Raw genomic sequence first — 19,412 nt, 5'->3', positions numbered from 1 at the left:
ATATCTTGCCGTAAGAATTCCAGTCCCATCCCTAGTTAACACCGAAATCCCGTAAAGGACAGCTTTCTAATAAAATAGCTTCACGTATAGGTTATGAAACAGGTTGATAAATGAAATGCGCCGGGCCTCGCAGGCTCCCGGCCCGGTGGCGACTAACTGCAGTCCACCCGCGTGTAAGCGATCCGGCCGCTGTGTGCGCCGGTGTGGCTAATAGAGCAAATGGCGGGTGAGATGAGAGGAGCGGCCGACGGGGAAATGGGGTCGTTTAGTGTCGTAACCTCATGTACGCCATCCGTATTTTAATGCTCGCCTTTTGTGTTTTCTTTATGAGGTGCACATTGACTTGATTGGCATTTTTTAATGGGATCATCTTTCAGGGTGGTCTCTGGATTTACGCGGTGTGCCCGCCGGCCAATATACCTTCGCCGATGTGTTTCGGGCCAATGTGAGCGTAGGACTGCAGGCAAGGTCAAGTAAGGAGGTGACTTTGGTTTCGGGTAAATATGTAGAAAGTGGAGAGTGTTTTGTCTGTGCGTGCGGGAGGGCGCGGTTGTGTGTTCACAGGATTGTTTGCTAATCTGTGTACACTCACACAGTGAGGCAAGTTTGTGGGTCGTCTGTATTGGCACAATCTATGCCCACTGAAAGTTGTCACACCGGGAGATTTTCATTTGGAAAAAAGTCATGCACTAGACCCCCGTTTTTGAATTTCCTTTTGAAAATGAATGACGATATCAATGCATATGATCATTAGGTATAAATCGGTGAGTCACATTGTGTGAAAATGACCATTTATTTATCACAAATGCATCTTTGAGGATTTATGCCAACAAAATATAGTGACCGGCAGAACGTTTTGCTGTTTATAGAACGCGAGTATAATGCGAGTTCATCAGCTTTTTGCTGAACTAAACAAGACCAAATTCCCAATCAGTCAAGTTACATCATTCCATTATTTTCCAATGTATGTATATATTTTTTAAATGAATGTAAAGTAGCTGCCTTGGCTTTCAAAACCTTGATATACAGTAAATTACAATTGGAGGTAAGATGATGATTCATATTCCAAGACGCATAGCACAAAATGAGCACAATAGTGCAACAGTACAAAACCAATGGCAGCTCTGATTCACTCATAATGACCCTTTTTCATGCTACTCGATCCAAACGCTCACAAATGGACCCAGCAAATTTACTGTACGTACAATAGCTGTAGACCCCTTTTATTTTGAAGCGAGTCTTCGTAGCCGCGGAAGCAAATTTTTTCTTCATGACTCAGTTTTTACTGCCATCACATCATGTCTCTACCAAGATTAACACTACTATTACTTAAAATGACATGTAATCACTGATTATGGATGCTGAGAAACTGCTGGTGAATTAAAATTTAATTGTATGATGTGGCACAAGTCCCTAGTGTAACTGATAGTCACGTGGTGCATTCAAAGGCTGTCAGCCGTTCAAACTCAGGCAGTACACATGTCTGTCAATGCATTAAACGTTAAATGTCTTGACAATGTGGGCTTATTGTTAATCTTTAAAAGTTGACATCAATAAAAAAAGAATGATGGGCATGAAATTACCTCTACATTTTACTTAATTACTATGAAAGGTCAATCTAGTCACTTGAGTTTACAAGACCTAATCAAATAAACAGGATTGGGTCTTCCATTCAAGTGGTTGGTATGTATATGTATCATAATAGATCATGCGTTTACCTTTGTTATATCTAATTATTCTAACATTTTCCACATGAAAATGTGCAAAAAAAAAGTTCTTTCAATTTTTTCCACCGAGCGTTTCTCGTTTTCGGTTTTATTTTCGTTTCGGTGCATCTTGGTCGAACGCTTTGTGTTTGAACCCCGGAATCATAAGTTAGACATACGGCGACTTTATTTTTGTGATAACCTTTAATTGCTACATTTTTTTGGGTGCATTTCTGCTGGTGGTAATGGAAAGAGTGATGCAAAAGTTCATCACTTCATCACTAAATCCTCCTGGGAATACTTTGGTGTGTGTGTGTGAGTGTCTGCAGCGAATCTGTGTGCCCATCAACTGTGCTTGTATGTGAGTGCATGAAGGTCTCTTTTAATTGTTGCCATGGAAACAGAGTGCTGCCAGAGAAGTCCAGATTCAAAGAGGGCATCACTAGCTCTGTGCGATCCTCTCCCTCCCATCCCTCCTTCGTGTCCGTCTTAAATGACTTTTTTGCGTTTTTTTTCTTCTTCTCCTTGTGTGTTCTCTTTACTTTCATCTTCCTTGTGTCTCACCAAGGTCCTCTTTGGTTTACGCTCCCTGTCTTTCCTCCCACTGTGCACTCCTCCCTTTCTGTCTCTTTCCGTCCTCATGCCTCCATAATTCCTTCCCTCCCACCCCTCCGTCCTTCCTGGGGAGGCGTGAGCAGTTGACTATTAACACAGGGACCTGTAATTAGAGCTGACGAACCCCCAGCAATTAGTTTTCCCTAAAGAAGTTGTTCTGTCATCTCCGCATAAGTCCCTTTATCTTCCTCTCATTCTCCGTCCTGTTTTTCTCGTCCTGTCTGTCAATTCTTGTGTCATTAGCTGTCAGGCCTTTTGCCTGGTTATTGTTATTTATTTATTTGTTTTTTTGCTTCATTGTTCCTACCGTCAGTCTCCTAAATGCAGTAGATACACACAATGCGCCGCGTTTATAAGCAGTTCTACCGATACTGTCGTATTGCCGCAGTCAACATGTTCCCACTTACTGTACATCTACTCTGATGAAATATATGCTGTTAGGACTCATTTATTAGGAAGTCATAACAGGAACTGCACATTTTCTTTTCTCATTTCTGAAAGCAAATTAATTGGAACAACACTCAGGGATTATATAAATATAACACAGGAGAAGTCAAACCTTCGCCGAGGCCTAACAATTTCTTTCTTGAAAAATCAATGAGTAAACAGCAAAAATGAATGTTAAGATCATAAAGGAAAAAGCCTCGTAAATTTGACACAACGCAGAGCTGTGTGTTGTTTGCAAGCCAAGTTAGAATAACGGACAGCAATGGACCAAAAAGCTGATGGCCGTATGAAGGTGCGAAAGGGATGATCATATCTAAGTGGCTGTCAATTTTAGCATCAGTCACTTTATCAGGATCTCAGTCGGTCACTGATCCTATTTCGAGCAGGTTTTCATTCAGTCGGGATCCAGATTTTTGCTGTTGTCCTATTCTGTGACAAAAATAACTCTTTCCTATGTTCCTTTCTTGCGTCTTTTCCCGTCAAGAGGCTGGTATTTTTTATTGACTGGGAGAATTCATGTCCTCTATAATACATACCATAATGTAACTTCAGAGATTTGCACATGAATTATTGATCCTTGAGCTGGTTCTATGTAAACTATATGGCATCATAGCACGTACGAGTGTGTTTTTATGCACTATTCATGTATGGCAAGTGTGGCCGCTTCTGGAATCCCACTTTGCGTGCTTCTGGCTTATTTTTTTCCACAAGGGTTTTCTTCTTTTCCTTTACTCAGACGTTGACATGCGCTAATACACGTAAGCGATGTAGCCTCTCGGCAATCCACTTTACTCAATCAATGTTACGGGTTTCCGTGTTCTCTTGATCTGTTTTTTCCCAACTTTCTTAGTTTTTCATTGCTTTTTTCGCTCCCTTTCATCGACAGGTATTTTCCTCCCGCTTCGCCATCATGCCTCTCCGCGGCTGCCCCGCCCACCTTCGCATCCATGCCGGGGTCTGCGCCTACGCCCCTTCCGTTGTCCAGGAGCAAGGGAGGCGCGTCCGAAACCTCCATCCGTCCCTGCCTCCGTCGCTTCACTGCCACACCGTCTCACTGGGTGTTCTTCTTTTACTGCTCTGCCTTCTTCACCTGCCCCCCGCTTGCCACTCGCGGAGGGAGAAGGGAGGCGGAGGCGGCGGCGGCCACTACATCCCCATCCCTCCTCCCCCTCCGCACCATATGGCCCTTCCCAACATCCTGCGTGGCCTCAGCATCGCCGTGGTCCTGGTGGGCAACTCCAGTGAGATGGCCCTGGCTGGGGCTCGGGAGAAGGAAGACTTTCTCCACATGGCGCCCAATGTGGAGATCCTGACCATGAATGAGACGGACCCTAAAAGCATCATCAAAAGCATCTGTGACTTAATGACGGAGCACTGGCTACAGGGTGTGGTCTTTGGCGACGACACGGACCAGGAAGCCATCGCCCAGATCCTGGACTTCATTTCGGCCCAGACCCATATCCCCATCTTAGGAGTTCGCGGAGGTTCGTCCATGATCATGGCCGCTAAGGTAGGAAGCAATTGTCTCGTCCCAAATACGTTACGAAAGATGTGAAGGTTTTACACGCTTGCTGTATATTGCATTTACTTGTGCATAATAGGCCATGTGGTCAAGTCAAATTGATTTGAATCACCGGTCTCAAAGGGCTTCACGAGTGAAAAGAAATCGCAGATATGATCACACGGTACATTATAAACGGTATTCCTTGAACATCGCTCCCGGAAGAGGAAGGAAAACCTCAAAAACCCCATCTGGAGAAAATAAGAAACCTTCAGAAGGGACCGTAACTGAGAGGAGCCCACTTCCGTGGCATCCAGGCAGTTATTTGAAAATGAAACATGTGACTTGAGCCGATGCGGTGCCCTAAACCAGATTTTTATTTGGTGCCCACTTTCATCGACGTTATACGTACACTTACAAAACAAATTACAAAGTATGAAGATTAAAAACAGACAAATGCTTGATCTGGACTATTATCCCATTCCTCAAAATCCTCATCCAATTCCCATTTTCACAAATCCATCTCCTTGAAATAATAACCAGCGGAATATGCTGAGTAGTGTTGCCCCTTCTGCTGACAGTCAGCTGGTTGCTGTGTGATTTTGTTGCCGGAGGGAGTCTTGTTGCATTTCCACCCACGATGCCACTTTCCAGCAGTTTTGCTGCCATCAGGTCCAGGTCATCGCTTGCACCAGCACACACATGAGCTTTTGTGACAAGTCCAGGTCAGCGGCTGCCACTGAAGCTCATCTTTCTGCCCTTTTTCATTAGAGAATTATGGAGACCGATGGAGTAGCCCAGCCCTCTTCCGTTTGCAGCTGTTTTGTTCACAAAGCAGATCTCACACAGTTGTACTTTTTTTTTCTTCAGTTTTACTCTTTTTAGTTCTGCTTACTAATGACTCTTGGTTACTAAAAGCAACTTATAATCACAAATATGTATATACGTGTGTATAATCGGCCTCAGGTAGTGGTAGGACATAGAGGAGCAAGTCATGTACTACACAATGTATGAAGACACTGTTCAAATCAAAATACGAGTGGAAGTGTATACAGTGGACATAAAAAGTCAGAAACTAAATGAGATCAACATTTTCCATTGGATTGGATCGGCCAAACAAATCCGAATTTCCATTCCACATGCAGAGGAGGGAAGATGACGAGGCGTCGTATTGAAAGAATATAGTCGAGCACTTAGATGCTTATTATGTGGCGGATGGAGAAAATTGCGAGAACAGTACAAGACAGTTCCATAAAATATGTATCTAGCATGGAATGACTTGAGTCTCATGTGAAGAGTCCAATTGAATTAGTCTAATAGTTCTGACTCCCGTATTCATCTCCAAGATTTGTGATAAAGTTACAAGCTGGTGGCCATTATAAGACAGAAAACAAGCTCCTCTCATTAATCATTTGAAGAAGCTGAACACTATGAATAATTTCTCTCAATGATGGAGAGAAAAGTTGTTGCGGCTTTGAGGCAGGATGGCGAACCTCACTTGTCTGACTTTCATCTTCTTTTGTTCAACACAAAAAGAGAAGAATACCATTTGGATGATGAGTAGGGTTCATTTTGAAGAAAAATATAACAAATTCCACCAGCCTATTTGAAGTGGATAAGATTTTATAAACAATTTCGTCAAGCTTCACAAATGTTTAATATGTGCACTGCCTGTGACTGGACACGTTTTCCTTCCCGCCTTCTTGGTAGCTTCTCATCGTTTGTTCCATGTTGTAATCTGATTTCGAGTTGTTGTATATTTTAATGAAGTCCTTCAAATGCATATTGCGCATTTGTTTCTGTTTGAGCATATTCTAACACTCAGCTCATGATATGTTGAACGTTTTGACATAAGCCTACTTTTTTGTTTTCATCCAAAGATCATTTATTGGAATTGTATCGTTCATTTACATTTATTTATTTGAAAGTATAAAAAAAACGTATTTTACCGCCTATTTTCTATGTGCGTAGACGTCAACAATCAGCACATCTTACGGCTAATGCTCATATTAGCAAAACATGCTTAGCCGCTTTCCCTCGCTTTTCTAGAAGGAACGGATGGCTTTGTAATGGTACAAATAGCCGTATTTGTCGCTGATCAGCCCAAGGCCAGCACATTATATGAACAGCCAGCTAATCTACGAGAGGCTGCCGCCGGAGGGCGCGGATAACATCCACTCCTTCGCATGCTTTAAACGCAGAATCATCAGCAATTAAGAAATAAGATAACGCGGCCAACCCTGACAACCTGGAGGAAAATGGAATATGAAGAACAAATGCATGCAAGCAAAGTATGAGCTAGCAGACATGAATTTTGCGCTGGCATGTAGACAGTGCGCACGGGTGAAACATTTTGACTTTTTCTTGTGCAGGCAAACAAAACAGAATGGAATCGGTTCACTTTTGCTCGAAATAGATTGGGGGTTTTTCTGTGCTCATTTATCTGGCCGAGCCCGCGTGGGTTACCTCCCAATAAAGCAACTATTTTCTCCTTTTTTTTTCTATGTGGGTATGAACATTATTTCCCCAGTTAATGTCTCACAATAGGACCCATTGTTGGGGTAATCACCGAGGTACTGAACTCATTTAATATAACGTCTTCTGTTCGCCACCGCCTCATACTTGCTTAAACGGGCACAATTAGCCACATTTGTAAGTGATAAGAGTTCCTTTGCCGTTTTTTTTTTCCACATTTTTTTTTTTTTTTCATGTCTTTCTCCCTGTTCCCGTTCTGGTTCCTATCTCCATTACCCGCTTGTTCAATCCATTTATGAGCTTTGTCTTCTGCTTAAGTGCCATAAACTTGCACTGAAAGTGCATCTTAATTCTGTCTGCATCGTTTCTCCATTTTGTGAGTTTTTTTTCTAGTCTTATTCGTGGACACGGTGCATACACTGACCAGCCAAAACACTATAGCCACTTGCACGTGAGAAATATTCCACCTTAGCAATCATGTTTATGTTCTCAGTTTTGACTGATGCTGTCAGACAGTACACGTTCATTTCTGTGGTTCCGATTTTTATTGGTGCAAAGTTGAGTATGTTTCGGAATCCTTTGTGTGGTTAGTGTCATGAATAACCGCGGGACACGAAAAGTTTATTAAACAAAAGGTGCATGCCAAGCGTGGTAAAAAAATTAAAAAATGACGGAAAGTATGACGGAAATTACAAAGTGAAAACCAAATTGAGACAGAAAGTTTCTCCGGATTCAGTTTTATAATGCAACGGCTAACAAAAGACCAACCAAAAACTATGCTGTCACTATTTCCCCTCTAGAGGTACATATTAAATTGTAAATATGGTTAAGTATTGTTCTAAAAAAAAAGGGCACATATCGACACGATGGTGAAGCATTAGCAGCATTCTTTGCTTGACCTTTTGTTGCTGGCGTCCACAATCATTATAGTCCCTTCTGTCAGTTTACTATCCAGATGACTTATCTTAAGATGAAAGAATTATATATTGTTTTTTTTTTTTTTAAAGAGGCAACTTATTCTCTGGCTGGAAGGCTCATGTTGTCCTGGTTTAGAGAAGGTGACAGCCCACTCTGTTTTCTCCTTTCCTGGAAAAAGACTTTCCAAAATGAAGTTGGAGTCCTAAATATATGTGGCCTATTTTCTAACCCCGTTGGTCTCAATTTACTCCGGTCATTTAGAACGTGGCCATTTTGAAACTCGCCCCATAACTTTTTTATACCGCCTCTTCACTCAACCCCATCGCTTTCACTCAGAGCCAGCCTTTTGTTTTCCTCTTTTCGCTTTATATCGGAAAGGAAGACTGCTCCCATGCGCTTGATTGACGCCAGCTTTTTGAATAGATGTGCTCTTTTGGAGATTAGAAAAATGAGATTAAAAAAAAGAAAATGCAAGATAAAAAAAAAACTAAATTGTAGCCATTCAATGACAACGCTATTATACTGACATTATGATGAGCCGACTTTCAAAACATTTTATTTACAAGGTCTGGTACACGCAAAAAGATAAAAAAACAAAATTTTTATTCAAAAAAAGGATATTTAAAGTTGCATTTAAGTTTTGGCACATTTATTTTTCAAATGTCCATAGCAACCAGTACCCTAGGAAAAAGAAATTGACCGCTAACTTTTTTTTGGCGTTAAATGACTAGTGGAGTGTAAATTCTACACTCACACGGTTTTGGACACAATTATCAGGACAAACCCACTCCAGACATAGCGACAATATGATCAGACAATCTTTGAAAACATAAGATTGTCGATGTGTGTGATCCTTGGCAGGGAATGTCCAAAACGGGGACTAAAACAGCCCGATTATGTGTTTACGAGGCCGTAGTGTCATGCACTAAAATTGAATTAAAAGTAATAGTACCTCAACAGCAAAGTCATTTTCCTGCCTTTGCTGGCTTTCTGGTTAAAGTCTGGTTCATGTTGGGGCAGCTCACTGGAGGCAGACGTAGCGCTTCACAGCAGATGTGCAAGCGATAATTCGCTCTTCACCACCCACCCAACCCACACACTCAGCCTGCCCCATGTTCACATGCCAGTAGAAGACAATAGAGCGGAATACATTTTGTCAGGAGTGTATTCTTCACATAAAGACGGGCTGAGTAAATCTTACCCATCATCCGTTTTTCCCCCTTCGCGTTGGCCTGGCTTCTTTTCCGTCATTGTTTCTCTGAATCCTCCTGAGCCCATCTCTTCCGCTGACTGAGTGGTCAAGATGGATGCGTTGACGCTAGACTTTGCATGTGTTTAACGTGATACCAGCGTTCTGCATATACAATATTAAACTCTACTGTCACAGCCTGTCGGTCCAGCCAGCTCATTCTCGTCTACCTGTCTAATTGCATTCCGATCAGTCCAATCACCACCAGGTGCAGCCACTTGTCTGCCCAGTATAAAAGCCCGCCTCTTCCTGCCAGTGCCCACAAACTTGCTTCCTGTCTATAAACTTCCAGCATTTACTTTTGCCTTGCCTGCCCGTGTCTTGACTTTGCCTATGCCCGACTATCCGCACACCTGCCCTCCCACTTTGGCTGCCTGTGTGTCGGCCTTGTCCGTCCCCAGATCTTCGCACACCTGCCATCCTGCTTTGCTTGCCTGTGTTCTGCCCCTGACTAGCCTAACGCTTGCTACCCCTGCTCTGTCTGCCTGTCTCCTACCTCCAATGTCAATTTTTGATTCATGTTTGAATCTTGCACCATTATCACATTGTCCTGTTGGAAATTGTTTCAGAAATCCAACACATTGTGTTATAGTTTTGATCATTTTTGATCAACTTTGCTGACTGGTCGTGAGCAAAAGTATAAACCACTCACAGTGCACTAAATGCTGCTCAATGGTTCCGTTTTTTCCATCCCATTTCATCCCTACATTCACCAGCCAATTAATGCAATTCTAATGCAGGAGCTGCAGTAGAGATAACGCCTCCACAAAGAAACTAGCGCTAAAATTGATTGACACTTATAAAGAAGTATTAATTAGGCATTGAATTGAATTGATGCAGCTCTTACACGGTGCGTGCAGAAAAAATGTACATAAAAAGGATGAAAAACTAAGGAGCAGGAAAAGCGGACCGAAAGAAAATGGAGAGAGGAGTTGCAGCAGAAGAAACAGGCAGAGGTTCGGAGGAAGCCATATGAGAATGAAGACAGCAATCTGCCTAATCAATTGCTCAGCAGTCTTGGCAAAATGCTTGTTGTCTGGTACACACAGCAGCACATGCACACACAATAGATTTCACAAAATGCATCCGGATCTGCACACGCTGCATCTCCTGACACGTTCAGTTGTATGTACTGTATTCCACACGACTCACCGGTCTAGTCAGGTGTTGGAGCCTTTTTTCCCAAGGAGGTGTGCTTGTTAGCACAAATACTTTTCAGCCTGAGACAGATGGCAGGTGTGAAAACGGGCCAGTGGTCCAACATCTACGCTCCTCTCTTGACATTTTTACAATAAAAACTAAATAACCGGATGAGTATGTTCAATAAGAAAGTATATGTAGAGCAATATTTTGTAATGGAGCGAGCCCCATTCCTTTCCTGTGGGGTCCTTTTTCATTTTGGCTCCTTTTGCCCTAAATTAAGTGGAATATGTCCCGCTCAACTCCAACCTATGGCATAATAAGCGCTATAGAAAATTTACTGGTGTATTTTACTACATTTATTGATATTAGCTCAACAGAATGTATGAGTTGTACTCCAGTAGTTCTTAAGGGGCGCTATGAGTACCCCAAGGGGTACATGAAGGCACTTCAGGGTACATGAGATTTCAACAGTGTTTCAGCTGGTATCAGCAAATTTAATGTAATGCTTTGTATTATAATTTTTCCTTTATTTTTAAGAGCAAGTGAATAGGAACATTGGAACAACTTATTGCTAAATTGTTTTGTTTTGACTCATGCTAAAGTTTTATGCCTTAATTTGTTAAGTTCCATATGGATGCACATTGTCATTAGTGACACAATTTTACGACAGACCAGCAAAAAATAAAGCAGATGACTTTATACCATCTCTCTTCTGGAGTTGCTGAGTAAAGTACGCTTCGAGATACCACGATAAATGTAGTTCCAAAATTGATTCAATCTGACGAATGGAATAGCACTATTTCAAGTCATTTTTTTGTTTTGTACAAAAACGTTTTGATGAAAAAACGTTTTTGAACAATAACAATAGATGCAAATAATGTCCTCAGTTACAACTGGACCTCAGTAAAGGGATCATGTATTTGCACCGAAAAAGTGTCCAATCTGTGGCCCCGGGGACTATTTGCTGTCCACCATTCAACTTTCTGTGGATTGCGGCAAAAACTAAAAAAATGACATTAGACAGAACACCCGCCCCACCCTTTACCTTTTCATCCATATCGTGTTTATCAATTCATCGCCGCAGAAGTATTCGGAGAGAAAGAAACAAGTAGTGTAACACAGAAAAGATCTTTTGGCTCAACCCCATTCTGTCTCATTGCATCTCTCCTTTTTTTTTTCTTCTTTATCTTGGCTGGAACTTCTCTCCCCCTTTTTCTCACATCATGCGGGTTGAGGAGAGGTGAGCTCCTGTGATGAATTTAAATGTTGGCCCTCCCCTCGCTTGTTCTCCTAAATTACCACAAACACCGCCATCACTGTAGTTGTCACTGCCTCTGTCTTTCCTCACAACTCTGCAGTCCGCCTCTCACTTCCATGCAATCGTATTTACAGATACAGTGTGCGCATCATCCGAATCAGACATGATGGAAAGACTCTAAAAGCACCGTGAGAGCCCAACTCCACAAACAGCGTGTCTGATTCCGGGGAATGTTTATACATAAGCTTACAACTCTCCGTTGATGTTGTAAGCGGTTCACCTTCAACCGGTTGAAGCCCCGCAGGCTTTTTCCCCCTGAATTATTATCGTTGCTGTTGTGGGATTTTGAGGAACCCCCAGACGGCGGTTGTACAGAGTCTGGTGATCCTACATGGATCTCCGTTCCCTTGGTCGAATAATCGAATTTGCATCCGACAGGATGGACACCGTACGTAAATCTTACATGCTAATGAACAGAACTCATTTTATTAGGTTTTTCAAGAGGAAGTCAACCCAAAAATGTTCTTTGCAATGATACTACAGTATATTCTATGCAGCCCCACTAGCAGAAACAAGGTGTTCTGATTAATATTGTGAGGGCACAGCCATTTTGTCACGCCATCATGAATGTCGAAAAACTTACCGGATAGACAGCTGATTGAGAGCGCCCAATCGACGACTTGATGTGACACCCGTTCCCAAAATGTCGCCGTCGGTTAAAACGAACTAGAGGGATTTCGGGGAAAACGAGAATAGGCCTCAAAATTGGAACATCAGGAATTGATCAAACCTGACAATATCGCTCCATGAAGCCCTCGATTGGAGACCTCTAGAAGCACACTTTAAAACCAGCTCCCGCGATATCGTGTGGTTCATTCACACGCATTTCTGTTTGATAAGGTGAGCGAAAGCCTCTTATTGCGTGATGGGTCAAGGTCACATGGAACCAAATGGACATCATCACCTCATATGGTCCTTGATCCTCCTAACACCGCGCCTCCCCGAACGCACAGCGACTCTCTAGTTGTTCAACACATGCTATGTAGTGTCTACGCTGTCAAATTGCATGGGACGCATATGGCGGCGAACAGCTTTGCTGCAGTGCTATAGGAGCAGCAGTCTGCTCCTGTATGGAGACAAACTGCGGCCCCGAGCAATGCCAAAGGTTGAGAATGTGTTGCCTGATGCATGTATGCTGCTCTAACCTCGCAGATTGTCTCTCTGTCAGACATTACAATGCACGAAATCTTCTGTGTGCCGCCAGAAAGTCAATCGCCATTTGGTAGGAGTTAGCATCATGTGCGAGCAAATTTAACCTGGATTCTTTTCATGCTATTGTTTTCGCTCTGGTTTTTTTTTTCAGCGGGCGCTCCATGGAGCTTGACATGTTTGTTGATCGTGACCCCAAACTATTTCCCCTCTAGCGTCACGTAAATGAGCATGGGCAAATATACTTCTATATTGCGCAAGATATTTATACATAGTTTATTGTAAGGAAAAAAAAGGACTCTATGGGGAGGGGGGAGGGGTCTATACTAACTTTGCTGATACATAGTCATTTCAGTTTGCATACCGCAGTTTCAAACGTTAAAGCTTAGTGGCTCAAGATACGATATTTGCAAACCATTTTACTGTTGCAAGAAATCTGCAGCAACAGGGGCTGGAAAAACAGCTCAATGATTTTATGTAAGTTGAAAAGAAAACAGAAAAAAGGCTTTGCTTTTATGTGAACATTATTTTGTTCAACACAGAGTTCGCAGGTGTGATTAGGTCGTCCAATGTAACCGGGGATAGGCGAACACATTTCAGAGGGGTTTGTACTTTTTAATGCTCAAATGAATGATGAAAATAAAATAAAAATATAAACTGTGGATCGAAATATTACTCTTGATTTAGTATATGTTTTAAAAGGGCTAAATTTTTCTAACTGTAAATGTTAATTCGAATGACTTAAAGTCAGTTGAATTCTTTGCGATGATTTATTGACATACCAGCCATTCGAATGAAAAGTTATTTAATTAGGGATTGAAAACATAACTGGATTGACAATTTATCTTAATTGAGTAATTTATGAAAGTCATTTCACCCCAATCATCCTATTTTGATCCCTGCCATCTTTTATCGATTGATATAATTCCTACATTGTTTGGATCTTGCAATAACTCACGTTTAATGAATGATGGGCTTTTTTCTGTCTGAGTTTGGAATATACGACTGCTTGTGAATGCACCATACGCACCACCGAGATACAAGCTACTTGTACTCAATGACACAATGACAGCGTATAAGACAAGTGGTTTCTTAGCATCCGTAATCAGTCTTTGAATATGATTTTTTTTTCTTTATAGTGGCGATTTGTTGGTGTTTGTAGAGATGTGATGTGAATGCAATTAAAATGGCGGTGCGGGAAGAGTTCGCTGCTACGCAACCGCCACTACAATCATCCAGGAGCTCGCCGCTCCTGAACAAATGTGGAAGAAACCTCGCATATCGCATGTAATACTGTGGAATTTTATAGAGATTGGCTGAATACATTTGATCCTCATGCTTTTACCTTCACATTATTCTTTTGTGAAACCTTTTAATGATTGCATGTTTGAAAATAAAACAAAGAGATAAACTAATCACGTCTTTTTGAAACATGCTTCTGTAATTGCGCAAGGTTATGCACAAAGTCTGTTTGACTATTGGGCCCTGGAGTGGAAAGTAGGGTATTGTCACTGATGCCCTGGAGCAAAGCAGAGAGCAAGCAACATGCCTGCTGCCTACAGTAATACCAACATGCTGTCTAGTAGCCGGCCTTAGAGAGAGTATGCGTGCATACTTTTCATGCTCATTTTTATTTTCCGGACATTAATAACGAGTGATGGCTCATTTAAAACATCCTAGCATTGTCCTGACGGAATCGGGACCAATGCATTCCGTATTATGATGCAGATCCGTCGCGTTTGTTGCGATTTTAAAACAATTTGCCCAAAATCAGCTCAGGGGAGAAACTGTCACCATCATAAAACTTCAATAAGTAATGGTGCAAGTAATCGTTTTGAATTCCGACTTTCAGGGTTGATTCTTATACTATTTTGATGACGTTCTTTCGCGACAAGCAGCAGCAGAACACTGAAGTTCTTTCTGCTTTGTCAGTCGGAAGTACACAGATTAAGATGTAAAATTCTGATCGTGTAAAGCCCAGTTTAATAATATAAATTTCTGCCATAGTTCTTTTTGCATGCTTATAACGTATATATTGCAAGAATAGAAGACTATATGTGCATATCCAAGTTTGTGTTCTATTGGGAATTCATAAATGTAAATGCAGGTGAATGTTGTTTTTTTTTTTACCCCAGTCTCCCATCTGTGTGCGTCATATAAATGGCAAGTAGCATTCTCTTTTTGTTCCCCACTAATGGCATCCTCAGCAGGGCTATTACGTTTGAAACCAGGTTGCCACGGAAACGCAGCTTGTCCCTGTGAATTAGAAGTATTTCTCTCGCTCTCTTACCAATGATCACCCTCACTCTCGCTTTCTGTCACTCCTCAAGAATTCCCAACCAGCTTTGCCCTCTTTTGCCATTCCGCTCTCATCCGTTTCTTCCTTCTTCACCTGTCCGCAACGAAAACATGACAGACCTGAAGCTGACGTCTCAGAGAGGTCTGAATGTACATGCGAGAGAGCCTGTGAGGGAGAAAAGGTGGATGGACGACTGAAAGAGGGACAGATTAAATTTGAGACGGAATATTTATTCATGAAATACTTTTCCAGACAACTTCCTGTAAAAACCCAACACATAAACAATGTCAACCAATAAAAACGAAACAATGTACTTTAGAGGTGCAACAATTAATTAATTGAAAGCATTTTCTGCGGTTAAATAATCTTTGCCGTATCACTAATTAACCGAAACGCACGAGAAAAAACATCAGTGCCATCTAAAAGGCTTTCAAGAACCGGCGAGACATAAACTGAAATTTAAGCCGGTAAAGCTAAAACAGAAATAATGGGTGCCACAATTCAATTACTAGATTGTAATTATTGCGCCAAGTAAATACTGCAATTAAGTAATCGATGCTACAGCCAACGTTCTTATTTCTGTACAAAACCAGTAGTTACACTGCAAATAAAAGGCATGATATGGCACCAAAACCTTTATACAGCAGTTCATTTGCGGAGCTGGTCAGTGACGCCGTTGTTCGCCTTGCAAATCATGACATTATCGCCAATCAGTCATCTTGCATAACCCAGCACGGTCAAGCCAATCGGCTCAGCGTAAAGTCTAATGGGAACTGTGCTTCTTCTTGCCGTATCATCCTCAAATGAAGCAAACGCAAAACGTATCGGAAAAGCTTCTCACTTTGTCCAAACCCGATCCCGTACTTGCTCACGGCACGTCAACACCCCGCAACCGTCATCAAAAGCCAGCGGCGACATTTAAGTGAAGGGCCGGCCCGATCCATCGGCGCAAGAAAGGCTTGATTAGAACACGGTGACGAGACGGCAAATTAAAAGCCGAGAGGGTCCCGCTCCCCGTATCGACGGAATATAAAACAGGGTGAGAAAAGCGAGGGAAGGAGAAAACGGGAGCGGGGAGGAGAAGGCAAAAGAGAGATTGATTATGTTCTTCTAAGTGCTTCCGGCATTATTGGAACCGTACTGTCCTCCCGAGCAGGCAATTTGAATTAACATTGCAGAGAGACTTATTGAGAAGCGGGACAAGGGGGAGAGGAGGGAAGGAGGTTGGGAGCAAGGGCAGGAAGGGGGCGGCTTGGCAGGGAGACACGCGAGGAGAGTGAGGCTCTGCAGGGAGGACAGAGATAGAAGAACCGGGTTCACAAGTAGGACAAATGCGAGAGATGGCCCGAGACCAAGCGGAGACGATGCGCGTTTCCGATGTTGAAATACAAGACAGGCCGATTGGAAAAGATCAACGCGCTAAAGTCTACTTTAAAGAATTCCAGCTGGGCACTGTGCATAATAATCCATTGCAACCGTAATTCTTTGACTTGAAATATTCATTCCAAATGCTGAGACAAATCCATTTAGGGAATAGCGTTAATCCAATCAGGAACGAGACGAGAGACGGAGAGTCGGTCTTAAGTTGAAAGAAAACGGATAGATGGGTTTGGATAAAGTTCTTTCAAGGGATACGCGTCCGTTCCGAAGAAGGCAGCAAACACTTTTTGCACTTCCGATGTTTTGAACAAAAAAAATGGGATGATTCTTTGCGCATCTATAAATTGAAGCAGGAATAGTTTTTGACTGAATGGAGTGGATTTGTTTTGAATAAAAATTGATTATGAATTGAAGACCCCCAAATCGGAATCGAATTGAAACGTGAGACAGCCAAAGATTAACACTCCTAGTAATAATTATACTGTAATAGTAATAATAATACTTATTATTGGAAATTTTTGAGAATTAAGACACCAGTTAAAAAAATATGATTACTCAACAATCAAACACTATCGATAAACTTTAAAATTGATGTATTTGATGAATAGTAATAATAATGATAGTTACGTCAATTTGAAAGTTAATTTTCCGCTGCCCTTTATCGTAGCACACTGATTCAAAACCAACTCTGTACATTTACTTTTGCTCTGGAAACTATCATTGTTTTCCAAGAGAATAATCTGATTTGTAATGAGTCACACTCACTTAAAGTTTTCTGCAGTTTTTCTCCCAGTTTTTGAACAAAAGGTTGAAAAGATCGGTGTTCACCCCATTCCGATAATCGCTGAAAAAGTCGACGGATTAAATAAGAAAGAGCGGTTTGGTTTGCAGCCTCGTGCTTGGCAAGAATAGGCTGGCGGAGCAAATCGGGGTGTGCGTCCTGTGAAAAAGCAGGCGCAAGAAAATGTCCGTGGCACCTGCGCCGGGAGCGATCAGATCCCGAGCTAACGGGAAGCGACAAAGCCCGAGGAAAAGCAAACGGTAACGAGAGGCGAAAAAGCCCAAGCGGCGAAGGCGCCAGTCGGCCTCCCCAGACGCCTTTCTCACGCCCGTCTGTTGGCCTTCCACCTGACGGAGGAGGCGCGGCCCCCGCCCCGCACGGGCCACGCAAAGCAAACACCAAGTCGTGCTTCATGATGCATGTGGAGCACATTAGTCTGGAGAGGAAGGGCTTGGAAATGACACGCCGGTGATGGAGCGCTCGCCTCTTTAGTCTAATGAGAATCCTGAGCAGGTGATCATTTATGCTTGAAAAGAGCTTGTCAAGATGTTTCGCATCAGCTCCCTTTTTACGCTGTTTTTTTACATTATATATGCTCCCGGTGCCGGAGAATCCCATTGATTACTTACTAGATGATCGTCTTTAACACGTAGTTAATTTTTAGAGTCATCGGGTTGATCCCGTTTACGCTGAAAAATCGTGTCGTTAGTGCGCATCCATCATGTCCCATCTGGTTCAGTTCATTAAAGGCTGTAAATAGCATTTCACTTTTTGGACCATTGCACCTGCAGTTTGGCCGCAGATGTGATGGGCTCTTTGTAGTTCCGTGCGCTTTCTCCCGTCGCTTGAAAAATTCACAAATCAAAGTGCGCCATTCCATTTGTTTTAACTGCCGAATGGTGTCGTGTGACCTAAATGACCTTATTTCCCGCACTATAAGGCGCGCCTAAAAGAATTCAATTTCCTCAAAAGCTGAGAGTGCGCCTTATAATTGCGTACGCCTTATCCAACGCATAAACCACGGGTTTTCATTTTTGGGGGATGAAAAAATGAAATTATTTAATTGCCATGTAAATTCTTCCTATTCTTCCTTTGCTGTTCAGTTATGAATGTATTTCTTTTTTGGGGGTAATTCTGCGCATCAAAAATAGGGCTGAGCAATGATAGAAAGCCCCCCCCCCCCCCCCCCCCCCCAATTTTTTTGCTCGTTCTCGTGGAGTGCAGATGTTTGCAACAGACAAAACAACAGCTTTAATCTCCCGATAATGCGATCCCCACCTCCCGAAAAACCCATTCAAACTATTTATCGTCTATTTACTTCCAACTTTATTCCCTCAAGAATCGGAATTTTTTTCTCCCCGTTGTATTAAAATGAGTTGTTTCCATTTTCCCCTTACAGCTATTGTCACATTCATATGACTGGGCTTAACAGCCGTACGTTTGTGTGACCTGATTTGCCAAAGTGAAGGCCGGCGTACCTTCTCAGTAAATAGTCCCGCTCCGCAACCCTCGGCTATTGATTGTGGCTGCTGCCAGCGCTCATATCCTGAAAACGTTCTCTGAGGCCAAGTAACTCATCACGCAAACTCGCTATAACTCAGTGCACGTGCTTTGCAATGCTGCACCGGACCGCCATTACCTGCTGTAGCCCGCCTGCCCGCCTTGATCTAAATCATTTCGTCGTAAGCGCTGTAAGGGTTTTACACCTTACATGTGTCCTCACTCTATTTCGGAGTTGCGTTAGCCCGTTTACGTTGAGAAATATGCCACTCGTATTTCATAGTTGTAATGTCCCAAATTGGGAGTTTAAAGACCAACATGCTTGACTGAGCTGATTGTCATTTTTTTGTTTCCTTTTGAATTATTTTTAGCATCCTTTCAAAATTAAGGCATTCTAATCAAGAATTCAGAGCTTCGGATGCAGAAACGCTGGTGATGTGAGGGACAGGAGCTATCATCGTATCTTGTGGGAGCAAAAGAAAAGCCACGATGTATGAAAGCGAATACGCTCAACCGCAAACTGTTTCGACTTTTTTAACACGAAAGCCGTCCCTGTGCGAGACCCCTTCAGATCCAGGTTTGGGCTTCTGTTAGATGACAGTGTAAAGGTCGTGGAGGAGGAGGAGAGTGGGCCTGTGAAATGCACGGATTTCATGCCAAAAGCTGGCATTAGTGTGGCAGCTGTTGTTTTGTGCATACATGTGTGTGAATGCATACCTTTGCATGTGTGCGTTTTGCAGTAGTAAATCATTCATTAATGCCTGCGCGCACGAGTAGCCACAGCAAGGGGAAGATAAAGGCGAGCGGAGCGGGCTGCCAAGTGCTTTTAGATGTTGAACACAATGCATCGGTCCTGGTAATACAAAATTAATTGCGTCAAAGAGGTTAATCAGTCAATCAACCAGCTGTCGTGTTCCAAACCAGGCGGGAA

General features: G+C 42.5%; 1 protein-coding gene across 1 annotated transcript in view; it reads left to right on the top strand.

Moving 5' to 3' along the window:
• grin2ba (glutamate receptor, ionotropic, N-methyl D-aspartate 2B, genome duplicate a) overlaps positions 1–19,412 on the top strand; it is a 100,405-nt gene that overhangs the window by 26,491 nt on the left and 54,502 nt on the right. The window contains exon 4 of the mRNA XM_088436870.1: positions 3,655–4,278. Within this exon, the coding sequence (XP_088292996.1) occupies positions 3,655–4,278 (624 nt within the window). The remainder of the gene's footprint in view (positions 1–3,654; positions 4,279–19,412) is intronic.

The sequence above is a fragment of the Hippichthys cyanospilos genome, chromosome 16 (genome assembly GCF_059441005.1).
Source record: "Hippichthys cyanospilos isolate Australia breed blue-spotted pipefish chromosome 16, RoL_Hcya_1.0, whole genome shotgun sequence".
Classification (NCBI taxonomy): Eukaryota; Metazoa; Chordata; class Actinopteri; order Syngnathiformes; family Syngnathidae; genus Hippichthys; species Hippichthys cyanospilos.
Note: the sequence above shows the minus strand (reverse complement) of the source record. Positions and strands in the feature narration are given on the sequence as shown.